General features: G+C 49.0%; 1 protein-coding gene across 1 annotated transcript; it reads right to left on the reverse strand.

Annotated features, from left to right (window-relative positions):
* Positions 1 to 234: 234 nt before the first annotated feature.
* On the reverse strand, positions 235 to 13,751 carry LOC149348252 (uncharacterized). The gene is made up of 3 exons (XM_089585776.1): positions 13,596 to 13,751; positions 1,973 to 2,193; positions 235 to 301 (listed from the first exon to the last, which is right to left on the reverse strand). Exons 1-3 carry the CDS (start codon positions 13,710 to 13,712, stop codon positions 235 to 237), a joined length of 405 nt encoding a protein of 134 aa, XP_089441902.1. The 5' UTR covers positions 13,713 to 13,751.
* Between the last annotated feature and the right edge of the window lie 9,796 nt (positions 13,752 to 23,547).

Consider the following 23,547-nt stretch of genomic DNA (forward strand, 5'->3'; position numbering starts at 1 on the left):
TGGTACCTGCCTACTACATAGTTGACAGCGGCCACTGGAAGTGACTGTGACCCCCCGCCTTCCACACACACAAAAATTGGCTGCTTCCTGATAGGTACAGTTGAATAACAAGATCATAGTCGGCAGCAAGTGAGGAGCGTTTAACTCCGTGCTTTCTAGCAGGTGCAATTTTCGCATCAGTGCCCGCAGATTAGTAGGCACAAAACACAACCAGGTGATCATTTCGCTGCCCAATTAGCGAAGGCAATAGAAGTAATAAAACGTTGATACTTGCGTTGGAAGTGGTACGTAGGCCGCAAGGCTAGAAAGTAGAAGCGTGGGGTGTACATGGTTACACTCAGTCCCACAATATTGACCTAACGGAACATTCGAACAACTCGCACGGTTCTAACCAGGGGAAAACAGTAGTGGCCAGTACGGAGGCTTCACAAACTGTTAATTGTACGCTTAGTCAAAAAATGACAATATCATACCACCACGTCCTGACAAAACAAATTGCCTGCATTTGCGATACCGTGTGCGCCAACTTTTATGCCCGCGGCCACTTTGTTTTGATGCATGTTGAACCAAAAAATGATTCGAAGCGGCAAAAACTAGACACCTTCAAGGACGACACTTTTTTTCTGATGTCATTTCCTCTATCCATCGTTTACCTGTTTGTAGGAGAGAGTGCAGGTCTGTTGCAAGTGATACGAAATGGCATGCTACAGCATGATTGAACTCGTATGAATAATGAGGCTACACTTATGCACCGAAAGTAATGTTTTGACATTTGTCGATTCGCATATCATTATATTTTTTATCCCTAACCCGTGAAACAGATCGACAACACACTTTACACATTTGCTGCTTCATTTTGGAAACTGCTTAAGCTTCCAATTAATATCATCAAAGCAGAAAAAAAGCATTCCTAATAAAAAAAATTCAGGGAGCTCTTTGGCTCTGTAAACTTCTGAAAGATGAAAACCTTTCCTGGCGGATGTTTGGCATTGACTGCGAGACTGTTTGTGCTGTACTAGTACTTTATTTGACTACACATTACAACTACACACAGACTGCCGACTTTGACTGCTTCTTTAGCACGACTCTCTCTCTGCTTCGATGAGTCCTGTTGTAGACATGGGTTGTAGACAAGGAAACGGCGCAGTATCTGTCTCACATATCTCGGCGGACACCTGAACCGCGCCGTAAGGGAAGGCAGGAAGGTGGGAGTGAAAGAAGAAAGAGAGAAAGAGGGTCCTTAGTGGAGGTCTCCGGTATAATTTCGACCACCTGGGGATCTTTAACGTGCACTGACATCGCACAGCACACGGGCGCCTCTTCCGTTTCGCCTCCATCGAAACGCGGCCGGCGCGGTCGGGTTCGAACCCGGGTGCTCCGGCTCGATAGACGAGCGCCTTACCATTGAGCCACCGCGGCGGGTAGTACACGGGCGCCAATCACCGGTTTCGTCGATCTTTGAATACTGCTTGACCTTGAACAGCGAGCCTCGAACCATCTTTTATTGCGAAAGCAATACTACTTGCACTTTCACGCCTTTGCCGTGTCGCGGCGGTGACCACCATTGACCTTCATTTGACCTTGATTGGATTAGATTGGATTAGATTAGATTGGATGGACTGCACTGGACTGGATCGGATTGGATTGGATTAGATTATATTAGATTAGATTACATTAGATTACATTAGATTAGATTACATTGGATAGGAGTGGATTGGATTGGATTGCAGTGGATTGAATTGGAATGGATTGGATTGTATTGGATTGGTTTGGATTGGATTGGATTGGATTGTATAACCGATGCATCACCACAAGTCCAACCACAAGCACCACCACCAGCTACACTACCAGCTGTACCATGGCGTAGGTACGGATATTACTTTCGCAATTACCGGGCTTAACCAAGCTAAGCCACAGCGAATTTTTTTTCTGTTTTGCATGAGCCGGGGTTTCCAAATGCAATCCAGCTCACCGTCTGCGTTCACCTGGAGACACGTCGCCCGGACTTAGCAGGTCGCTAGGTGACTCCGCCGGCGGCTCAATCTCCTCTCCTGCACTCTTCTTCTCAGCCTTTCGTTTCTCCTTTTCCTGCTGTTTCTGCAACTTCACCTGCTGCCGTTCTTCTTCCTTCTTTCTCTGCGCAGCCAGAAGCGCCTGCAGAACCATCTGCGCCGCCGAGGCCGTCCCAGTTGGCTGCAAAAGCAAAACATCGCTCTTTTTTAAACAGGTCCAACGTAAACACCGATTCCATGACATTGAAATAAACTGAAATTTTTCTCGCAATGTGGCAAGCTACTTTCGCAATCTCTCACAGAGGAAATTTTTACGGGTGTGGGGTCGAAATTTTCAGCGTTCCGTTGAGGTTTCCTTTCTGAACTTCGCACGGAATAAAATGAGGGCTAAATGGTATGTTAAATGAGGCTGTTTTTTAGGCAAATAATATTAATCCTGGTCGAAATCAAGAGGAAGGAATCGTCTTGAGCAGGGCATGTATCGCGAAGGCAAGATAACCGTTGATCCTTAACGGTAACGGAGTGGATTCCAAGTGTAGGCAAGCGTATGAGGGGGCGGCAGAAAGTTAGGTGGGCGAATGAGATTAAGAAGTTTGCGGGGATAATTGGTTGCAGCTGGCAAAGAACACGGTTAATTGCAGAGACATGGGATAGCCCTTTGCCCTACAGTGGGCGTAGTCAGGCTGATGATGATCATGGTGATGATGAATATTAATTAGTTAACCTAGTCCTCGAGGAATGAAAGTCATGCAGACGCTTCGAACTCAACGAAAAGCTTTTTGTTGTTTTCGGTCTTGATTAAAAAAAAACTCGCGCAACTAAGGGGAAAAAACGTTCCTTTGATGAAAATTGCCTGAGTGCATCTCATTACAGCCTTGCTTTACCCTGGGAAAAAATTCGCTGTCCGAATTATTTTGACGTTTTTAACACTGTTTGAAGAAAAGCAAACCGTTTAAACAAGTTCTGACACTTAAAAAAAATTCGTGTTTTAACAAAAAAGGGTCTGTGTTTTTCGCATTGTGACCTTGAAAGTCATTGCTCCATAAAGACCAGCGCAACGCAGACCGGTTGTTTTTTTTCTGGCCTGTCTTCTTTACCAATGATTTCCAGCGACGCAACCGTTGATGGGTGACATCACGATTATTCAATGCGCTCTGGCGGTATGGTTGGTTCTACATATTTAAAGCAGTGCTGGGCTTCTATGCTGGATACCCCGAGTTCTGCGCCCCGCCGAGTTTTCTGCGAGTTTGAACAACGGCAGTCAGTGAACGAAGACAGCGCGGAACGCGTGAAAGCTGACGATATTAAAATGCATTATCTGTCTGTCCACAGCCTGAAGCCAGCTATGCACACGCGGCGCATTCTTTCCTCAATTCTTTTTCTTCTTTCAATCACAGCAGGACCATAACACCTGGCAGAGCTCTGTTGTATGATGCTGTTGGAGAACGGTGCACGACCAGACCACTGCGTCTTCATCGTCGTCATCCGTGGCTAATGCTTCGCAAGCAGCTGCAGTAAGTGCCGCCAGGTTTTTGCTGTATTCTATACTCCGTTTCATACATAGCTGTCAACGCAGGCAAGGCTGCGGCGCCTGTTCGCGCTCCTCGTCCGCATCGTAATGTAGTGCGTCGAAAGTGAGAAGAGTAATGAACTCAAAATTAAAGTAAATGTTGGTTGATAATGCAGTATAATGATAATGGTGTTTTATTTTGTAAAAAGATTGCTTTTTCTTTTATGTTGTACAAAACAGAGTGCCTTAGTTTTCTGGGTTTTTTCGGCTCCTCCTGTATCAGGTTTTCGCAGCTAGGCCGGCCTGCGATGTCGTCTGCTTTCGTCTTTCGGTTTCCGAGTATGCGAAAATGGCACCGCTATCGCCTACTGGCTTGTTTTCTTCGCCCACTGCGGCTTCAAAAACATCTCCTGCTCGCCTGTTCTCCAAGCTGAAGTCTCCGAAAATTTCGAAAGACTCCAAGCAGGTTATTGTCAACGTTTACTTTAGCGTAAGGAAGCGCTTCCCGGAGAAGAATGTGCGTGAAGTTCTCGAAACTGTGGGCGAGATGACCGGGGTGTGCCCTCGGACAGTTGCGAGGTTCAAGAAGGAAGGTCTCGCTACTGGAATAAGATCACCACAAAAACGACCTAGCAAGGTGACCATATCTAGCTCTCGCAGTGTTAAATATGACAGCTTTGCAGGCAACGCCATCCAACTCAAGTTACATCGTATGTATGCCGTACACTACACTGCCTTTTCCCTTCGAGACAAGTAAACAGCGCTGTGTTTTTCAAAGTAGGTATTAGAGTGACAGTTGCGAGTTTCTACCTAATGAATCTTTTAAGAAAAATTAAAAAATAATGAAAAAAACCACCCGAGCCGGGAGCCGAACCTAGGCCCTTTGTAAAATGAACACACAGGCGCGCGCTTCGTACCACTCAGCCACGACGCGAGGCGGACGGATACATTTTGCTTGTTTTTTGCAGCGGACTACTACCGTACCTTTGGCAGCGTTGACAGCTATGTATGAAACGGAGTATATGTGGTTGCAGTGCAGGTTATACTGTGCATACTGTCGCAATTCGAGATAAGAAATGAATGACAGACGACGCGTCCTGTGCTTTCTATTGTTATGCTCAGGTTCTTCAGCGAGGACGTCGGTTGAACCTGTTATATTTCGATTTAAAGCAAGTTGGGTGTGGCCCAACCGTAGCGTGTGCAAGCATAAGAACTGCACGCCATTCCTGGGGCGTGAAAACACCTGGGGAACGCTCAAGCTCACCTTAACTGTATGACGTGAGAACGTCACGGTCGCCACGGTCGCTCGGCGGATCCATGGCGCACCCTCGCGCCGACATCGACACGCTTGTTGGCATCACATCATCATTATCATCAGCCTGTCTGCACCCACTGCAGTACAAAGGCCTCTCCCATATCTCTCCAATTAGCCTTGTCCTCTTCCAACTGCAGCCACCCTGTCCCCGCAAACTTCTTTATCCATTCCCCCCAGCTCATTTTCTGCCGCCCCTTGCTACGCTTGCCTTCTGTTGGGGTAGCTCGCTGCACTGCCCTTAAGTTTAACCCTTTTCGTTAGCCTCCAGCCGTCGCATACTTCACATACAGCTTTATTACTAATTACTGTCAATATTGATTGGTAATGCTAATCACTGACTCTAAATAACTAGCTGTTCTCATAATGTAATTCGCCCACTCTTTGTTGTGAGGTGCTCGTACGAGGCCGCAAGTAACCGAAGTAAACTAACGTTCCTCAGTGCTGCAGACGTAGAATGCTCGGCTCCCGACCCAAACAAAGGTCAGCGGTTCCATTCCCCTTGAGCGACGTTTTTTTTTCACCTCGACCAATCATGATTTACCGGTGACAACGACGCCGACTCCGGGTTTTCATCTAACCGGTACCTTTAACGCCCTCGCGTTAATCTGGATTTGGTGGACACGCGAACTCGGGCCACACTCATGAATTCACGCGGGAGAGTCATGGCGGCGGCATCAGCAGTAGCTTGAACCTTCGCTTCGAGCGGCTGCTAATGTCAGTATGACCGATTGGAGCCGCCTAATGCTGTAACGGACGAAGAGTTTCATGTTCACTTTCCCCTATTGAAAACGTCGGTGCGAGGGCTGTGCGACAAGCAGCCGCCACGATGGCTCAGTGGTTATGACGCTCGCGGCTGCTGACCCGAAAGACGCGGGTTCGATCCCGGCCGCGGCGGTTGAATTTCTTTGGAGGAGAAATTCCAGAGGCTCGTGTACTGTGCGACGTCAGTGCACGTTAAAGAACCCCAGGTGGTAGAAATTTCCGGAGCCCTCCACTACGGCGTCTCTCATAGCCTTAGTCGCTTTGGGACGTTAAACCCAGTAATCCTAAGCTTTGCGACAAGTACGTCGTAGGCCCACGTGTGCGGAGACTGCATAGCGGGCGTCAGTCGCCCACAGTCAAAGAGCAAGTTCTCTGTGCCGTTTGTTAAATGAAAGCGTCGCCTGAGACGTGCACATTGGATGTCATCAGACTACTCTGATTCGGTGTATGACTCCTCCGATGCTCTGTACAGATGTGGTGGCTTGATTTTTCCAAGGCTACGACTGACTGGGCTTATATTAAGGAACGTGATTCATTCTTCGCACCAGCATCACGGACGTAGTGGGATGGATTGCCGACACATCTACTGAAATAAAGGCTCTTTCACAATCTAACCCAGACATGTGCGAGGAATCAACGAGATTATCTCGTGCGAGCCAGGAAAACTACGAGACAACTACTGGCGTTCACTCGCTAAACTATTTGAGAGATGCATAGACACAGAAACAAAACTTCAATCAATTATCCCGTTTACTAACACTTGGAAACTAAAAAACGCGCGCTATTAACTGGCAGTTAAAGTTTCGGGTAGCTCATCTTAAAACAGAAAAGAGTTGGAACTCTGACAGCGAATATAAGCAAGAATAAACGCTGGTTTGCTTATTGCAGTGTTTCTAGGTTTGCTGTGCATTTTTTTTTATTGAAATGCGTGCTTAGAACAGGTGTTTTGTTAAATAAATTTGAGCCCCAAGACAAGAGCGCATGAGGGTAGGCACCTGGAAATTAACTAGAATCTGATTTAGAGATGATTTGACTTGAAATGAATCGCTGATATATCCTGTGATTCTACTTGTCGCTGTTTTGCTTTAAATTCAAATATAGGTGCGCGTTAGAGCAGTAATGAGTTTAAAAAACTTCAGACACGAGGTGGCCTTCAGCTATAATTATCACTAATGCCAGCTTATAACTGGGTTCTAGTCAAGCAATACTTAATATTTAGTAACCGCATTTCTCTTGACATAGTCTAAAATGCATTGAAATGCACGAGACCTAAGCTTCCTATCTTGCCCCTCAAGAGCAGCGAACCGGAGTAAAATACTAAGCGGGATGATCACAGGCGAACGAGCGTACTGTAAGATTTCGAACTTTAATAGTAAGTAATACCTACGAGTACGTGCCTGCTTTCCGCTGCTGTATCGTTGATGTTCCATCGATACTCTAATTTCGAGTCAGGGCAAAGTGGAAAATGCGCCGCTGCTGACAAAATATCGAACTTTATTATAGCTGTTGCTTTCGAACAGCTATTCACTACAAAACAAAAGTCTCTGATTCATCGTATTGCTCCTACATTCGGCTCTTTTCTATAACGACCAACTAAGTACGATTCAGATAACCCTGGTTAACCTACTGCCATAACCGCCTGCCAGTCGAGAGTCAGCGCCTGTCCTGTGTTGAGTGTTCACTCTTGTCCATGTTCTTTCGTGCAGTGCTTTACGTGTATTTTTACCATCTGACAAGTTGTGTCCTGTGGGTAGTGCTTGGCTGCGTCGCCTTTTTTGGCAGGTAGTTCGAATGGTAACAATGAGAGAGAGAGAAAGGAATTTTAATGAGGGAAAGGTGGAGAGGTCGGCCGGTGGTAACATGGCCCTGGCCTGCTACTCCACTCAGGGGAAAGGGAAGAGGAGGAAAAGGAAAGTGCGAATGAAGGCTGATGATGGCATAATACAATGAGTTTCTCGGGTGATGTCTACACACACACACACCACACACACCACACTGGCTGGCACTCGCATCGCGGTGAGTAGACGCACATAAAACTCATAAAACTGGTGTCAGCAATACAAACACCGACACATGTCATTAACCATGTAGGTTGTGCACAGGCGGTCACAGACGAGTATCCAGGCCTGTTTCACACAAAAAGGTGAGCAGGGCCTTTGTCACACGGCACCAATCAGAACGTCTCGTCCTGGCGCCCAGAAGAGTTTCCTCAGAGAGAGGGCGAGAGTCCAGTCGTTTCACGGTCGCCTCCAATGTTGTTCTTTCAGCAGTATAGTTCGGGCACTCGCAAAGAAGGTGTCCAATAGTCTCTGGAGTGTGGCACTGTGCGCAATTTGGGCTACTTTCGATGCCGATCTTGTGAAAATAGTGTTTGGTGTAGGCAACGCCAAGCCGTAGCCGGTGGAGTGAAGTCCCATGACGTCGCACCACCATAGATGGCAAATGTAATCGTGAGCCAGCGTCAAGCATACAGACGCGGTCCTGTTGATGACTCGAATCATGCCAGTGCGACTGCATTGCCGCTTGCATTAAATGCGCCAACAAGGCTCCAATGTCTGATCTAGAAAAGGCTATCTCAATGAAAGCACCATCACTATGTGCCATCCGAGCCTCGGCGTCAGCACGCTCGTTTCCCGCTATGCCGCAATGGCTCGGTATCCATTGAAACTTTATGATATGGCCGCGGTGGAAAGCTTCGGCTAATAAAACCACAATTTGTTGAACCAGCTGCTCGCATGCCCTTGGTTTTAGATAAGTTTGTACGACCTGCAATGCCGATCTCGAGTCGCAGAATATAGTCCATTGCTGCGCTGGCTGGTGACCAATATAAAGGACGGCTTCTCGTATGGCTGCCAATTCGGTTGCCGTAGAGGACGTTTTGTGCATGAGCCTGAAACGGTGACATGAGGCATTTCCTGGCACTATCACCGCTGCAGCTGAAGAAGTGGTCGTCACGGATCCGTCCACGAAAACATGCTGGGTGTTAGTATACATAGATGTAATGTATGACAGCGCCAGCTGTTTCAGTCCGACTGTTGGAATGTGCGTCTTCTTTGTTATCCCTGGGATTGTTGTCCGTATAGATGGTTTTGGTACTGCCCAAAGTGGCACCTCCGCAATCTGGTGTGGCGCGTAGTTCGAAGGCACCGCATTGCGCTGCATCCTAAGGGCTCTGGAAAAGGCTGCATCTGGACGCGCCGCACTAATGTTGGTCAGGGGGTGATGACGATGCCTGGTCAGATGCCGCAAATGCACACGAAGTGGCTCCTGTTGAAAATAAATTCGTGCTGGGCAGGCTCGGGCCTCATAAAATGTGCCCCATGTAGATGTTTTACATGGCAAACCCAAGCATACTCTTAAAGCACGAGCCTGCGCGCTTTCAAGCACATGCAGGCCTGATAGTCTGACTCCCGAGAGAACGGGTGCACTGTATCTGAGAAGACCGACTACCAGCGCCTGGTACACATGTAGTAAAGATCGCTCAGAGGGACCCCAACATTTTCCTGCCATACACCGCACAATGCTTGCAAAGCTGTCGAGCTTTTTCTTGAGCACAGAAATGTGCTTCGTCCAGGACAGGTCACGGTCTATCGTAACACCTAAGAATTTGTGATGTGTTACGTATGGAACAATTTGCCCGTCGATTGTGACCGGATACCACGCCATTAACTTGCGTGTGAAAGCCAATGCTACGCTTTTAGTTGGCGAAAGTTCAAGCCCCTGACGGCGCAAGTACGCAGACGTAATGGAAACCGAACGCTGCAATCTTGCTTGCACTTGGGGACGCGTGACACTTGATGTCCATATGCAAATATCGTCTGCGTAGGCGGATATCGAAACAGTCTTCGGCAGTTGTTTGAAAAGGCCAATGAGCACGAGATTGAATAACGTTGGACTAAGCACTCCTCCCTGAGGAACACCACAAGCAACATGATGATCTGCTGTGTCTTCTTCAAGAGTCTCCATGTAGACTGTCCGGTTTGTCAAATAGCTTGCAATCCAATTATGTAGACGTCCGCCTATGCCACATTCATCGAGTGCATTTAGTACTGCATCATGCTGAACATTATCGAATGCGCCCTTGATGTCGAGGAAAAGAGCAGCAGTCAACCTGTGACGGCGTTTTTCATGTTCTACCGTTGACACGAGATCAATTACACTGTCGATGGCAGACCAGCCTTTGCGGAAACCCGTCATTGTGGAAGGGTACAGTTCACGTTTTTCAAGGAACCATTCTAGACGGGTTAGCACCATACGCTCCATCGTCTTGCCAATACAACTTGCCAGAGCTACTGGTCTGTAGGATGCTAAGTCGAGTGGCGATTTCCCTGGTTTGAGCAAGGCCACAATGCGGCTTCTTTTCCACTGCTGTGGAACAGTGGCAGATGCCCAAGAGTGGTTGAACAATGTTAAGAGGGCTTTCATTACCTGTGGGCCTAGATGACGAAGCGCATTGTATGTTATTCCATCAGGTCCTGGGGACGAAGGATGCGTACAAGCAGAAAGAGCCGCTTTCAGTTCTTGAATTGTGAAGGGGATGTCCAGTCGATCGTCCATCGTGGGGGGAGCACATCGATGCTGCCGAGGTGAAGAAGCGCTTCCGGCAATTCTCGAACAGAAATCCTCTGCCACCTCTAGTTCTTGCCGTCTTTCATAAAGTGCCAATGCACGGAAAGGGTGTTTCTGCTGGGGAAATGTCGGCAGTGCTCGAACGACGTGCCAGATTTTTGAGAGTGGTTTGCGGGGATCCAATCTGCTGCAGAATGACCGCCACCGTTGTTTGCCTAGGTTCTCGAAATAGCGCTGTATTTGCTTCTGGGCACGTCGAGAGGCCCGGAGATCCGAGACATCCTTTGTCCTCCGGTATTTTCTTTCTGCGCGCCAACGAATCGCCCGAAGCTGCGCGTAGATCACATCCACTGGAGCTGTGGAATTGGGCGCTGAGATGTTGCGCGTTGTATCTTGCATGGCCGAAATAATACGCTGTTCCACATCTGTTGGATCAGCGAGGTTACCACAGGTTTCTTCTAGAGCAATGCGGAAAGCACTCCAGTCGGTGCAACGTATTTTGGCATTTGGAAGACGGTGAAACCATCGTAGCTGCACATACGTTGGTATGTGGTCACTTCCATAAGTTTCAATATCAGCACACCACGTTGCGAACGATGAGAGGCGCCTGGATACAAATGCAAGGTCCAGGCAGCTGCTGTAGGTAGTCCCTCGTAGAAATGTCGGCGCGCCATCATTGAGCAAAACAAGACCTGCATTGTCCATGAACGTGGCGATATCCCGTCCTCGAACGTTCGTAATGGCGCTTCCCCAGCCGTGGTGATGCGCATTGAAATCTCCTACTATTATATGGGGCTCCGAAACGCTGTCGAGTAGCGATTGTAGTCGTAGGGCATCAAATCGACCCCTTGGTGGTATGTAGCCACCTATAATAGAGATTGTGCGTCCATTCAGAGTCACAGTGATTGCAACATACTCGTTGCTACTGCCCCCAGGAATTTGATGCCGAATGTAAGTGAGGTCACGACGGACGCATAGTAGTACCTTGCTCAGATGCCCAGCCGCTTCAGAGAGGAAACTTTCATAACCAGACAGTCGAAAAGGAGATGTGATATTAGGCTCACATATTACAAGCACTGGAAATCGGTACTTGAAAATCCTCTGCCTAAAATCTGCTAGGCGGCCTCGCAGACCTCGAGCATTCCATTGTAATACTGCCGATCGAGAGATTCTCTCCTGTAGTGAGGGTGCTGACGACGGTAGAGCCATAATTTTTGACTGCTATTAAAGGGTGGCAAGCACCGGTTCAATAGCGTCTAAAATTTGGACAGCAGCCTTAGCAATTGGCGTGTCCACTCCAGCAATTATCAGCCGTAAGGTGACTATCAGCTGTTTCAGCATCGCCCTGATTTGATCATCTGTTGTAGACACATCCGGCGGACGCACAGGCGGACGTGTCACAGAGCTTAGAGTACGCGATGGTAGAGGTGGCCACTCTGCGGAGTCCTCCTGGGTGGTTGACAGTCTTGGCTCTTGCGGAGCTGGAGGCGGTGGCTTCTGCGCGGCAGAGTGGTCTCGGTCCTCCTGATGTATTGACACGTCATTTACTGAGCTCAATTTCTTCTGCCGGTTTCGTGTCCTCCTCCTGGAGCGACGTACCGCGATTGCTGCTTCTCGGTGAGTAGAATGGTCTCTCACCATTTTCTTCAAGATCTTCATCTCTGTTTTCACCTTCGGACATTCCCTAGACGTTGCCTCATGAGGACCTTTGCAGTTGGCACAAACTGGAGGCTCAATCGCACATGTAGGTCCCTCGTGCACGCCACCACAACGCGGACATGCTTTAGTGCTCGTACACGCAGCACGTACATGTCCAATCTTCTGGCATTTTCGGCACTGCACCGGTCGGGGCACATAAGGACGCACTGGGTGCCTCACAAAACCCACTTTCACATGGGATGGTAAAGTAGTACCCTCAAACACTAGTTTGACACACCGTGATTGGCCGAAACGGTGGATGTCAGTTATGTGAACAGAACTTGATAGCAGTTGCACCAAGTCCATATCCTTGATCTCTATGTCCACGTCAGAAATCACACCAGCAGTAGTGTTAAGTCCATGAGCGAAGAACGAGCGGACTCGTATGTTGCCAAGGACAGACACGGTCTTCAACTTCTCCAGGGTGGCCTGGCTAGAGACATCAACAGAGAGGATATTCCTTCTTGCATTAATACGCACTTCTTTGACTTGGCCCGGAACCAGTCGTTCAAGAAGAAGAGTCAAAGTCTGCCTGTTGATGGAGTTGAGATTCTCTAAATCCTCAACAGGCATGTATGAAATTGTGTGAGAGATTGCTCACTTACATTGGCCTCGTTAGCAGTCTTCTTGCTCACACTGTGTTGGTTAGGCATCTTCGTGGTCACAATGGACTTGTTAGCCCGCTTCGTACGCACACTGGGCCCACACTCAGTCGGGGTTTTGGAAAGCTTCCTCTTCAGGCGCCGACTCACAATCTCGGTGTAGCCACCGTCGAACTCCATGTCATCCGAGTCGGAGAAACTAGACGACCCCGGGAGCTCTGAGGGGAGATCCATACTGCATCCAGGTTGATCTGTGCGGTTCACACTGCTAACCACAGAAGGCAGCAGAGGCGGCGGGTCATCCGCCATCGCCTGGGACGGCGAGGTTGCCTTGAAGGCCACAGAAGCACAAATTATTTTGAAAAAGCAGGAGCTCGATCAAGATAAGCTGCCGTTCGCAGCGCTCTTCGTCTTCGTTTGTTCTCTGGTAACAATGATGTCCCCATCGGCTTCCGACTTGGCGCGTAAATGCGGCGCTGGAAAGGGAATTCCGCCGGGACGCGAGACCATGTACATCCCTCAGCGCCGCGGTCCGCCTTGTCAATACAGCTTAAAAGGGATGCAGTAGAGTGCATATCACAACTGCTTCACACTGATTAACACAGCACTGATTAACAACTGAGGGTTCATTGCTGATCATACAATAAACCCTCAGTTTTTAGTCAGCGAAGTGTCGTCCGTTCCCTTGTCTCTTGTGCTTGTCGTCGTTCCCGCTGTTTATTCAACATGCTTAACCAACTAGCCCGCCAAAACGTGTTAACCCAACTGAAAGGAAAACTTCTAGTTTTGTCAAACATGGCTTTGGCTAAAGCGTTTCTCTTCTACATGAATCGCTGTCGAAGACCCGTTTTCTCCGAGCCGTACAGTTGAGATAAACCGGATGCCAGGCCAAGAGAAAACGCGTACCAACTGAAAAACAGGCGAGCATCTGCAAGCGTTGGGTATCGAACTTTGGCCCTTCCGAAAGCGAGGCGAAAACTCAAACCACTGGGCCACCGTTTAAGTATTATACATTACTAAACAAACAGTATTCTGAAATTCGATACAGCTGAGCAAACATTAAGCGCCCTGAACATTTCCTATGGCTACCGCTCTGGGAAGATTTGAGTCTTGTGGGCTCTCATTACCTCGATTCTGGGTGAGGGCAGAACCTCCAAGGAGCGGTTCCTCGACGGGGGCTGGCTGCCGTGTTGGCCTTTCCGGCCAGTGCCACCGTGAGGCGAGGTGGTTGCCGTGGATCCCATGGAGGTAATGGGGCTCCTTTGAGGGGACAAAGCCCCGGCTTGCCCCTGCGGTGGCTGCGGTGGCTGCGACAAATAATCCAACAGTGACCACTTCCAGCGTGGCGAAAAGACCAAATATATAAGAAGTCGCGATCTGAGAGAGCAAAGGTAAAAATGGCTGAGGCTTAACTTGGTTAAGCCTGGAGAATGCGAAGCATCATCGTGTCGCGTATTTTGGAGGCGCACAACCACAGCGACGGCGCGAGGTGGGCCCCCGTTTCTCCACTGTCGTGACGTCATCGTGTCACGTGGTGTGACGTCATGTATCACGTGATTTGGAGGCGAACAACCACAGCGACGGCGCGAGGTGGGCCCCCGTTTCTCCACTGTCGTGACGTCATCGTGTCACGTGGTGTGACGTCATGTATCACGTGATTTGGAGGCGCACAACCACAGCGACGGCGCGAGGTGGGCCCCCGTTTCTCCACTGCCGTGACGTCATCGTGTCACGTGGTGTGACGTCATGTATCACGTGATTTGGAGGCGCACAACCACAGCGACGGCGCGAGGTGGGCCCCCGTTTCTCCACTGTCGTGACGTCGTGTCACGTGGTGTGACGTCATGTATCACGTGATTTGGAGGCGCACAACCACAGCGACGGCGCGAGGTGGGCCCCCGTTTCTCCACTGTCGTGACGTCATCGTGTCACGTGGTGTGACGTCATGTATCACGTTATTTGGAGGCGCATAACCACGGTGAAGGGCTGAACTGGTAGCTAAAGTAGTATGCTTCGCATAAAAATGCTTGCTGGTGGAGTAGTTATTTAATTGCAGGCCATGAAGCGCACTTTCAGCGCGAAGCGATGAAACACAGGGACATAACGAGGTAATATGCAATGCATTACGGGCGCTACGATTTTGTAATACATAAAAGGACACGATATAGGAAAAACATGGGTTCGGATTATTTACATGGACTGGATAGATGGCTTTTAACCTTTTTTTTTAAAATCAGGTGCTTTTAAATGATTTTGTGCCGCGTGCTTTGGGGGTCCTTCGCATTCTTTCATTAAAACTATTTTCTTTTCGCGCTATAAGTTTGTAACTAGCCTTATACGGGAGAAAAGGAGAAGCACATGAGATGGTAAACTAGAATGAACTCCTGATAACCAATGAATCTGCAGACGTGCTGAGGGATGGATTTTTTGTTTTGATAGCATTAGTTCATTCATTTGAAGGTGGCGCCAAAGATCGGGGAAATCCCAAGGTCTGCGAAACTCGGTCCAACCTGCATTGCACCCCCGGGGGGTTTTCTTCGGAATCGAGGGACATAAAAACGTAACTCGCGGCAATAAAATCAGTTTTTTTCATATCTAAGAATTGCCTCCCTCTCTTCTTTAGTCCGTAAGTGTGTATATCCGCCGTTGTTTGCTAGTCACGCTTATAGTTGCAGAAACCCGACCCAGCTGCCAATCTATTCCTCTATACCCACCCATACCGCCATTTGTTGGCGACAACACGCGCATTTGGCCGTTGTAATGATCGTATTTATTGGTACGGAATTATTTTTTTCACTCGATAACAGGCATGTTCATTTTGAAAGAATTAAATAAGCCGGTGCCTATGGTGCTAGGGCCAGCCGGGGTAGCGTTTCGTTTGTGGTCTGTTGTCAACCGGTACGCACACTGCCGAGTGAGTGGGCATGACGAATTTGATGTACGTCAAAAAGAAAAAAAAAACGACAAGAAGCAGCCTGAACATGAGCCTCTAGTTGACCGTTTCTTTCTCTACATTCACTTTTTTTTAATGCATGTCAGTGCTGCATGTTAAAAAACCCCAGGTGGTCGAAATTTCCGGAGCCCTCCACTACGGCGTCTCTCATAGCCTTAGTCGCTTTGGGACGTTAAACCCCATAAAACGAACCAACTTTTTTTAAATGCGAAAGCCTTTAATGGCTCATGCTCGCGGTGTCCGTCCGTGCGCTGGAATCGTGCTAACTGTGGCCTCTGCTCCGCGCGGCGGTGCAACCTCCTCCCCTCCTTAGCAACCGGTTCGCCGGTGGGGGGCGCAGCTGTGCATAGCAACCGTGACGTCACGCAGCAGCGGTACAACGAGCGCGCGCGTCGGCGGTAACAGCTGCACCGCCGCTCCTTCGCCAGACGTCTGGTTGCAGTCGACTAAGTGAGACGCATGGCTCCGTAGCGGCCCAGTGATACCGCGGTTCGGAGAAGCGGCAGTGGGTTGACCACAAGGCTTTCGCCAAGCACACTTTAGAACTTCCGAAATGTCTTCGGTAATTTTTTTTTCGACACGATTGAGATCAAGAAGGAAAAAGTTATAAAACAGTGTTTTTCAAAATGGGGCTCCCAAATGAGTGCCAAACAAAGGGCGCTGAGGTGCATGGGTGGACAAACCGCTGGAATCAAAAAGAAGTCATTGACAAAAATTAGTTTTGTTTAGGTTTCTTTTTAAGAAGCGATGACCGTATTAGAGGCGTCGTACGATGCGAAGAGTGTCGCCATTCAGTTTGGTAACGAATAATTTCTTAGCTTTTGCGAGCATTTCTTTATATTCCGCCTCTTCGTCACGGCGATGGAGAGTGCGTCGAATAATACCACGCCTATGCTTGCCTATATTGATATAGGTGGGCTCAACAGAGGGCAACGTTGCGAAGCGAATGACGCAGTAAAGCTACTGTTACCACCTCCTCGCCAAAGTGGAAAGGGGAGCACGCCTGCAAGCCTCATAGATGTATAATTCGCAACTTATGCGTCCATGTTCGGTTTGGAAAGGCGCGAGGTAATTTCAGCGGATTTGAACAGCACGCCGGCTTCAATGCGCCACTGTCTGAGCACCCGCAGGCATTGCGCATAGAACCTTGGGCCTTCCGAGCGCATGGCGAAAACTGAAACCTCCGGGCCACCGTTGCGATTCTGGACAAACGGCGGCTCTGTAATTTGGTAAAGCTGAGCAAAAACTTCATGGGGGCACTTTGTTGATCTAAAGTGCGGTTAGGAGAAAGCCTTAAACGCAGTGTTGCTGCTTGTGTCCCTGATGTGTGGTTAAGATGTTAAGCTTCGCCTCTAGGAGTTGAACGCGACAGCGTCTTAGAACGCTGCCACAGCACAGAACTCCATCGCCCGTTCGGCTCTACGCCTTGCTCGTCGGTAAACTATTTTTTGAGGAAAGGAAATGTTTCTCGCATATCTCGGTGGACACCTGAACCTCGCCGTAACGGGAAGGGAGGAAGATGGAAGTGAACGAAGACACCCTATTCACTAATCCATAACTACAGCGCAAACGACAGGACAGAGATGAAGAAGGGACACCATCTTCATCTCTGTCCTGTCGTTTGCGCTGTAGTTATGGATCATCGAAAACACCAACTCGCCCAACAAATGCTTTTGTCCTATTCACTAGACGCGCCTTTGTTCATTCCAAAGCATCGAGCTGGCATGGCGGAGTGGTTGCGTGTTCGTCTCGCACTCCGGAGACCCTGGTTCGATTCCCCAACTCGACCAATTTCCTACATGGTTTTATTTATTCATCTGGCGTGACTAGAAAGGTTAATTAGGCTGATTGGTTAATGAAGCCATTGACTAAACTCAGTCCCACTTATTTGGGTCATCACTAAACTATCCCTTTAATTGGTTGCATGGTTACTAGCCAAAGTGCAATTGGCCCCGTTTGAAATTCGCGCACTCTAACGTCACGACCATTTCGACCAATTGAAAAGCGTGACATTTCTGTCGACAACTCCTGCTTACAACGATGAGGCATTAAAAGCTTCCGCCTTAATATTAAGCGCCCAAAACCATTCCTATGGCTACCGCTCTGGGAAGACATGAGTCTTGTCGTCTCGCATTACCTCAACTCTGGGTGAGGGCAGAGCCTCCAAGGAGCGGTTCCTCGACGGAGGCATGTGGAGCTGATATGGGTGCCTGCGCACTCCGGGAATCCCGGAAACTAGGCTGCCAACCTTTTAGCCCGAGGTTCTTTAAACCGGGCTCAGGTGGCCTCGGATCGGGGATTCACGAAGGAGCGCATGCACACATTCAGTGAGCTGACCCAGGCATACAGAGCCTCACGCCAGCTCTACCCCCCGCCCCACCCCTCCCTAGATAACAAGCACGCAACACTCTGGCGCAGACTACAGACACACTCTCTCCCCTCACCCCTTACCCTAGCCCACTATCATCCATCCTTTCCCACTCCCGCATGTGCCCTATGCCCAGAACCCTTCGCTTCTTCCCTCCACATCATTTCCCTCTGCCCGGCGGACCCTCCCCCGCGGGACCTACAGAACCTCAAGACCTGGGAGGACTGGGAGACCCTGCTGCGCTTGGAGGACCCGGCCGTGCAGACCATCGCCACCGGCCGTGCTGCCAGTGTTATGGACCTCAGGAACATAAACACTTGAGTGCAGTGGGGTCGTGCGGGGACCCTGGGGCATGCCCCGAATTTCTTTGTAAATAAAGTTTTCTCTCTCTCTCTCTCTCGACGGAGGCTGGCTGCCATGTTGGCCTTTCCGGCTAGTGCCACCCCCCTGCGGTGGCTGCGAGAAACAATCCCTCAGTGACGACTTCCAGTGTGGCGAAGAGATCAGATATACTAAGAAGTCGCGATCTGAGAGAGCAAAGCTAAAAAATGCCTGCTGATGGACTAGTCAATTGTAGGTCATGGAGCGCACTTTCAGCGCAGAACGATGAAACACACAGACATAAACGAGGTAATATGCAATGCATTACGGGCGCTGTGATTTCGCATGACATAAAAGGACACGATATAGGAAAAATATGGTTTAGGATTATTTACATGGACGGGATAGTTGGCCCTTAGCCTTATTTGTTTGAAATCAGGCGCTTTTAAATGCTAACCGTTGTCTGTCGTTCACATTTCATCACTAGGTAGGTAGGTAAAAACTTTATTGATGAACCAAGTAAGGGAAGGAAGTGGGGGAGGTTTGGTTGGCTTGGTTCTTAATCCCGGTTGGCGGCCATCAGTGCATGACTTCTGGCGACCTTCTCCACCCATTCCACCAGCCTCTTCTGTGAGGCCGGCTCGGAGCTACAGACCGCGATCTCCCAACCTTCTAGGTCTGTGAGGTTCCAGCGAGATGGTGGTTGGAGTTCTCGGCAAATGAAGAGTATGTGTTCAAAGTTTGCTCTCGGAGCCCCACAAAGAGAGCATTCGGGCTTGTATTGATCCGGGTGTATTAGTGCCAGATAGGCCGGTGAAGGAAACGTTCTGGACTGGAGTTGCCTGCATATAGTCTGTTGTTCCTTCGTGAGGGTGTGGTGTGGTGGTGGATATGTGAGCCTTTCCTCTCTATAGTGTAGCGTGATTTCATTGTAGGTGTTTAGTCTGTCCCGCGTGCAATCCCTCTCCACTGTTTGGCCTGCTCTGTTGACTTACGCTCGAGCAATAGAGTTTTTTTCTCCTCGCGCTAGAAGTTTGTAACTACCCTTAAAAGTGAGGAAAGGGTATCGTGGGGAAGGGGAGAACGTTTTCCATGAACATGAATAAAGGATGGGAGGAAACCCTTGGTCTGTTTAACAGTCTGGAGAAGAGGACTAGTGTTCCTTTAGTAAAGTTTTGCACTTTGCTCAGTGAACAAACATAAACCCCCAGCCCGTTGCTCGTGCTCTAAACAAAACAAATTTTACAACCCTATATCTCCTTACGTGGCCAAAGAAATGCGAGTTTTACTGATGAACTTTCTATATTAACTGGGAACATTAACGAGCAACCTGTTTAAACATGCTAAAGAGCGTACATTTCTTTAGGAACATGTACGTGAGGAATATCATCCAATAATAAATTACCGAAGACGCTTTGGAAATTCTAAAGTGTGCTTGGCGAAAGCCTTGTGGTCAACCCACTGCTGCTTTCCCGAACCGCTTGGCGCGTGGCGGGCTTCCCGCATGTGCGGTTTTTATTGTCTTTGGCGTCTGCAGTCGCTTTTTTTATTGTACTGTTTGAGAGCGCAGCGCTTCGGTGCCAGTTTCGCGGCGTCGCCGTCGCCGTTGCCCATTCGGCGTTCACTGTTTTCATTGGCGTTGGCTTTGACGTTCTACACTCCGATAATTTTAAGGAAAGGAAGTGTGCAAACTGGCTCCCTCGGTCAGTGGACGCCTGAATCGCGCTGTTGTGTTGTTGATGGGGCCGTATGAGCCGTTGCCTAGCAACTGTTGCGGTGGACACCCCAACCGCACCGTACAGGAAGGGAGGAAGTGGGAGTGAAAGAATAAAGTCAAAGAGGGGCCGTAGTGAAGAAAATGGAAATTGTATTTGAGGAAAGGTAATTAATTACGCAGTAACTGTCTCGCATATCTCGGTGGACACCCGTCATTCGTTTGTAGAGGAAGGGAGGAAGTGGGAGTGAAAGAAGGAAAATAAAGAGGGGCCGTAATGAAAAAAAAAATTGAGAAAAGGAAATTTCGGAGGAGGTTGCGTCGCTGCGCGGAGGAGAGGCCGCAGTTCGCACGATCCCAGCGCACGGAGGGACACCGCAAGTACGGATGGACACCGTGAGCACGGACGTACACCACGAGCATGGGCCATTAAAGGCTTTCGTCCTAAAACACGTGCCCCAAGTGGGACGGAAGGATAGGGAGGTAGTTACAGAAGTGATTTTTCTGGAAATAAAATAACTCTGCTAACGTAGGAGGGCAGATAAGACTGTTAACGTTATAAGCAGAAAGCGAGACAAGACGTAGATGACGTAAAGTAATCTACAGGTAAGAGAGGCAACAGTTTCGATCTGGCCCTGAGTTCGCAGCTTGCAATTTCGAAGAACTCTCCATTACTTCCAATAATCTGCTTGGAATGTTCGATGTCAGGGAGTAAGCCAGATTGCCTTATATATGTGCAAATATGGTTTAGAGCTGGTATTTTTGTCAGGGGGTAGGTAGGGAGGTTTGAACGTTGGGAAATCGCAGAACATATGGACGTCCTGAGGTTAGCCCTTGCAGTATCTGTGAGGACCATGGAGTGCCGCGCATTTGCTTTGAATATTACTGGAAACAGGACATCGGGCTGTTCAATAGAGAAGCGGTAACATGCTCAACGAAAAGGAAGGGCAGATTAAAGGCTCTTACTGGAATCCTGGCACATCCAAACTACCCCGAATAACATCACCCGCACAAAGAGAAAACTGCCCCCAGTACATGCACAGGGACTTCCCTCTGCAGCTCAAAGAAGAAAAATCGACAGCGACCACCTCCTCACAGTCCGACAACGTGACTCAGAGCCTTAACCCCCCCCCCCCCCCCTCCCCCCGCACCTTTAGCATCACAGCTTTCGTTCTTTTGACCTCCTGCTCCCCTCCATTCATACTTAACCCTTCCCGGTCGTCTGCTGGGCGTCGCCCGACAGCCGAAAAGTACCCGTCCGGTCAGATGTCGGGCGTGGCCTAATATTTGTCTCCTATTTGACTACTATTTCTGTAGGTAAATTTGCGCGCCATCTGGTTGGATTTGTCGCATCCTGCCAATTGGCTTTTCTCTCGAGTGATGACAGCACCATACCGCTGGAAAAATATTTTTTGAGAACGTGGTATCGAGGCCCTGAATTGGCGTCAATAGCTCGCGGCATGAGTTCCATTCCGGGAGGCATGTTTTACGGAATGTTTTCTAATGACTTGAAGGCAGGCTTGAAGGCCGCAGCAGCAAGGATTGCGCTGTCTGTAGTGACAGAGCGATAAACGGAAGGAGAAGGGACACCATTATTTTGCAAGACGTGAGTGAGGAAGCCTGGCCTTCATCCAGGAGATTGATTCGAGATGCTCCACACTTCAAAGAAGTACCGCTGAAGTCCTAGCCCAGATCCAGAAAAATGGTTCCAGTAAATTTTTATCACCAATTTATGTCTTGGCACTCACTTTCTTTGCGAGGGGCTAGAAGGCTCAAAAGAATGCTGACTGGTACTGTAGTCAGTGGGGAAATTACGCCTGACCGGAAAGGGTTAAAGACGCTAGCTACAGCCCCCAGTCACCCCTGTAGGCGGAGCCGAGCCGGCTCCGAAACATTGGATTTCAAATTAAAGTTTTTGGTCTAAGTCATCAAACCCAACCAGACAGGCAAATGGGTCAAAATGTTTAGTTTTCAAAAAAAAAAGGGACAAGAGAAGGATCATGCTGGCAGTGGAAGGGAAGGTGACAAGGCTTACGGGATTAAGAAATAATCCTCACAGAGCGCACAAGAGGATCTCGGCTCGTAAGCAAGGCTCAAACTCACGGCGTACACAATGCCTCCGTAAGATGGATGGGTACACATAACGGCACGAGGTAAGACAGTTTACTGGTCACTAATACTGCTTCTCCTCTTGCAAGAATTTTGGGAGGTGGCGGTGTTAAAGAGAGAAGCAATACGGAGCCGAGCTCTCGACGCTTGCAACGCGAGCAGATTGGCCGCCTGTGATTATTTCATATCTTGAAATCATGGCCGTTCAAGATTTCAGATTGTATGACATGCAAAGCGAGAGCCCGAAAACTGCAATCACTGCCAGAGAATTTACACCACATATTTCTTCAGTGTTTAACTTGACGAAATATGGCGTCGCGGTCGCATCCCATGAAGAATTTCACCCTGGCCTCCACTTGCCACCCATAGGCTAAGCGTGAAATAGTCCGACCTGGTTCTGCCAGTGCGAGAAGGAGATAGAGAAACACAGAATTATCTGCCGTCCCTAAAGACGTTCGCTCTGTAATTTACGAGTATGCAAATGGAACGAATTCGTACCTGCAACATAGTAGTATTAATTCAACGCCAAGCAGAGTGGATGCCCGGGGAGTTCCGTGGTGCCCTTCTTCTTCTTCTTCTTCACCACACAAAAATGGCACATACCCACGCGGGGGGATTGGCCAAGGTACGGTGGTGAATGCCAAGGGGGAAAAAAAAGCGGGAAAAAAGCGAAGTAAAATAGTGCCCTTCAGTCTTCAATTTCTTCTTCTTTAACGCCTTAGCGGAGCGCACGCCGAGAAATTCGCGTTCATCGACCTCTTCATCAGTCAATCTCATATATCCTGGTTCGATCGAAATCGCGAGCTGCCAGTGTTATGGACCTTAGGAACATAAACACTTGAGTGCAGTGGGGTCGTGCGGGGACCCTGGGGCGTGCCCTGAATTCCTGTTACAATAAAGTTTCTCTCTCTCTCTCTCCCCATGGCTACGGGCACTTCACTTCGGGCAGGTTTGTTGGAGGTCCAGCTGCGTGAATTCTGCGTGGCGATAGCTGACCTGTCCTTCCTTTCCCTCACCTAGGCTGAGACCTCGCTTGCCATTGTGGTGCGAAAGTGGATGTTGCAAAAGAGCTCGTCTCGTCTGCCCATTATCTTGTGTCCTCAACAAAGCCGCGCTTCCCTTCCTTAACATATGTCCCAATTTGTCCAAAGTCCTACCCTCTTGAATTTAACGGTTTATTTCAATAAAAAAGAGGTACAGAAGAAGGCCATTACATTGAAAGTCGATTTGAAACGCGCTTTCCGGTTCGCGGAGAAAGAAAGCTTCTTCCGTATGGTTTAGTGGTTTTTGGGGGTTTAACGTCCCAAAGCGACTCATGCTATGAGGGACGCCGTAGTGAAGGACTCTGGAAATTTCGACAACCTGGGGTTCTTTAACGTGCGCTGACATCGCAGAGTACACAGGCCTCTAGAATTTCGCCTCCATCGAAATTCAGCCGCCGCGGCCGGGATCTAATCCACGCCTTTCGGGTAAGCAGCCGAATTCCATGACCACTGAGCTACCTCGGCGGGGCGCTTCTTCCGTATCACGGACTGGAATACGCTACTAGAACGTGCAGACGAGTTGGCAACTCGAGGTACAGACAAATCACTTTTTCCTCAGTTTGGAGAAAAT

The sequence above is a fragment of the Amblyomma mixtum genome, chromosome 4 (assembly GCF_055824585.1).
Source record: "Amblyomma mixtum isolate Tamu chromosome 4, ASM5582458v1, whole genome shotgun sequence".
NCBI lineage: Eukaryota > Metazoa > Arthropoda > Arachnida > Ixodida > Ixodidae > Amblyomma > Amblyomma mixtum.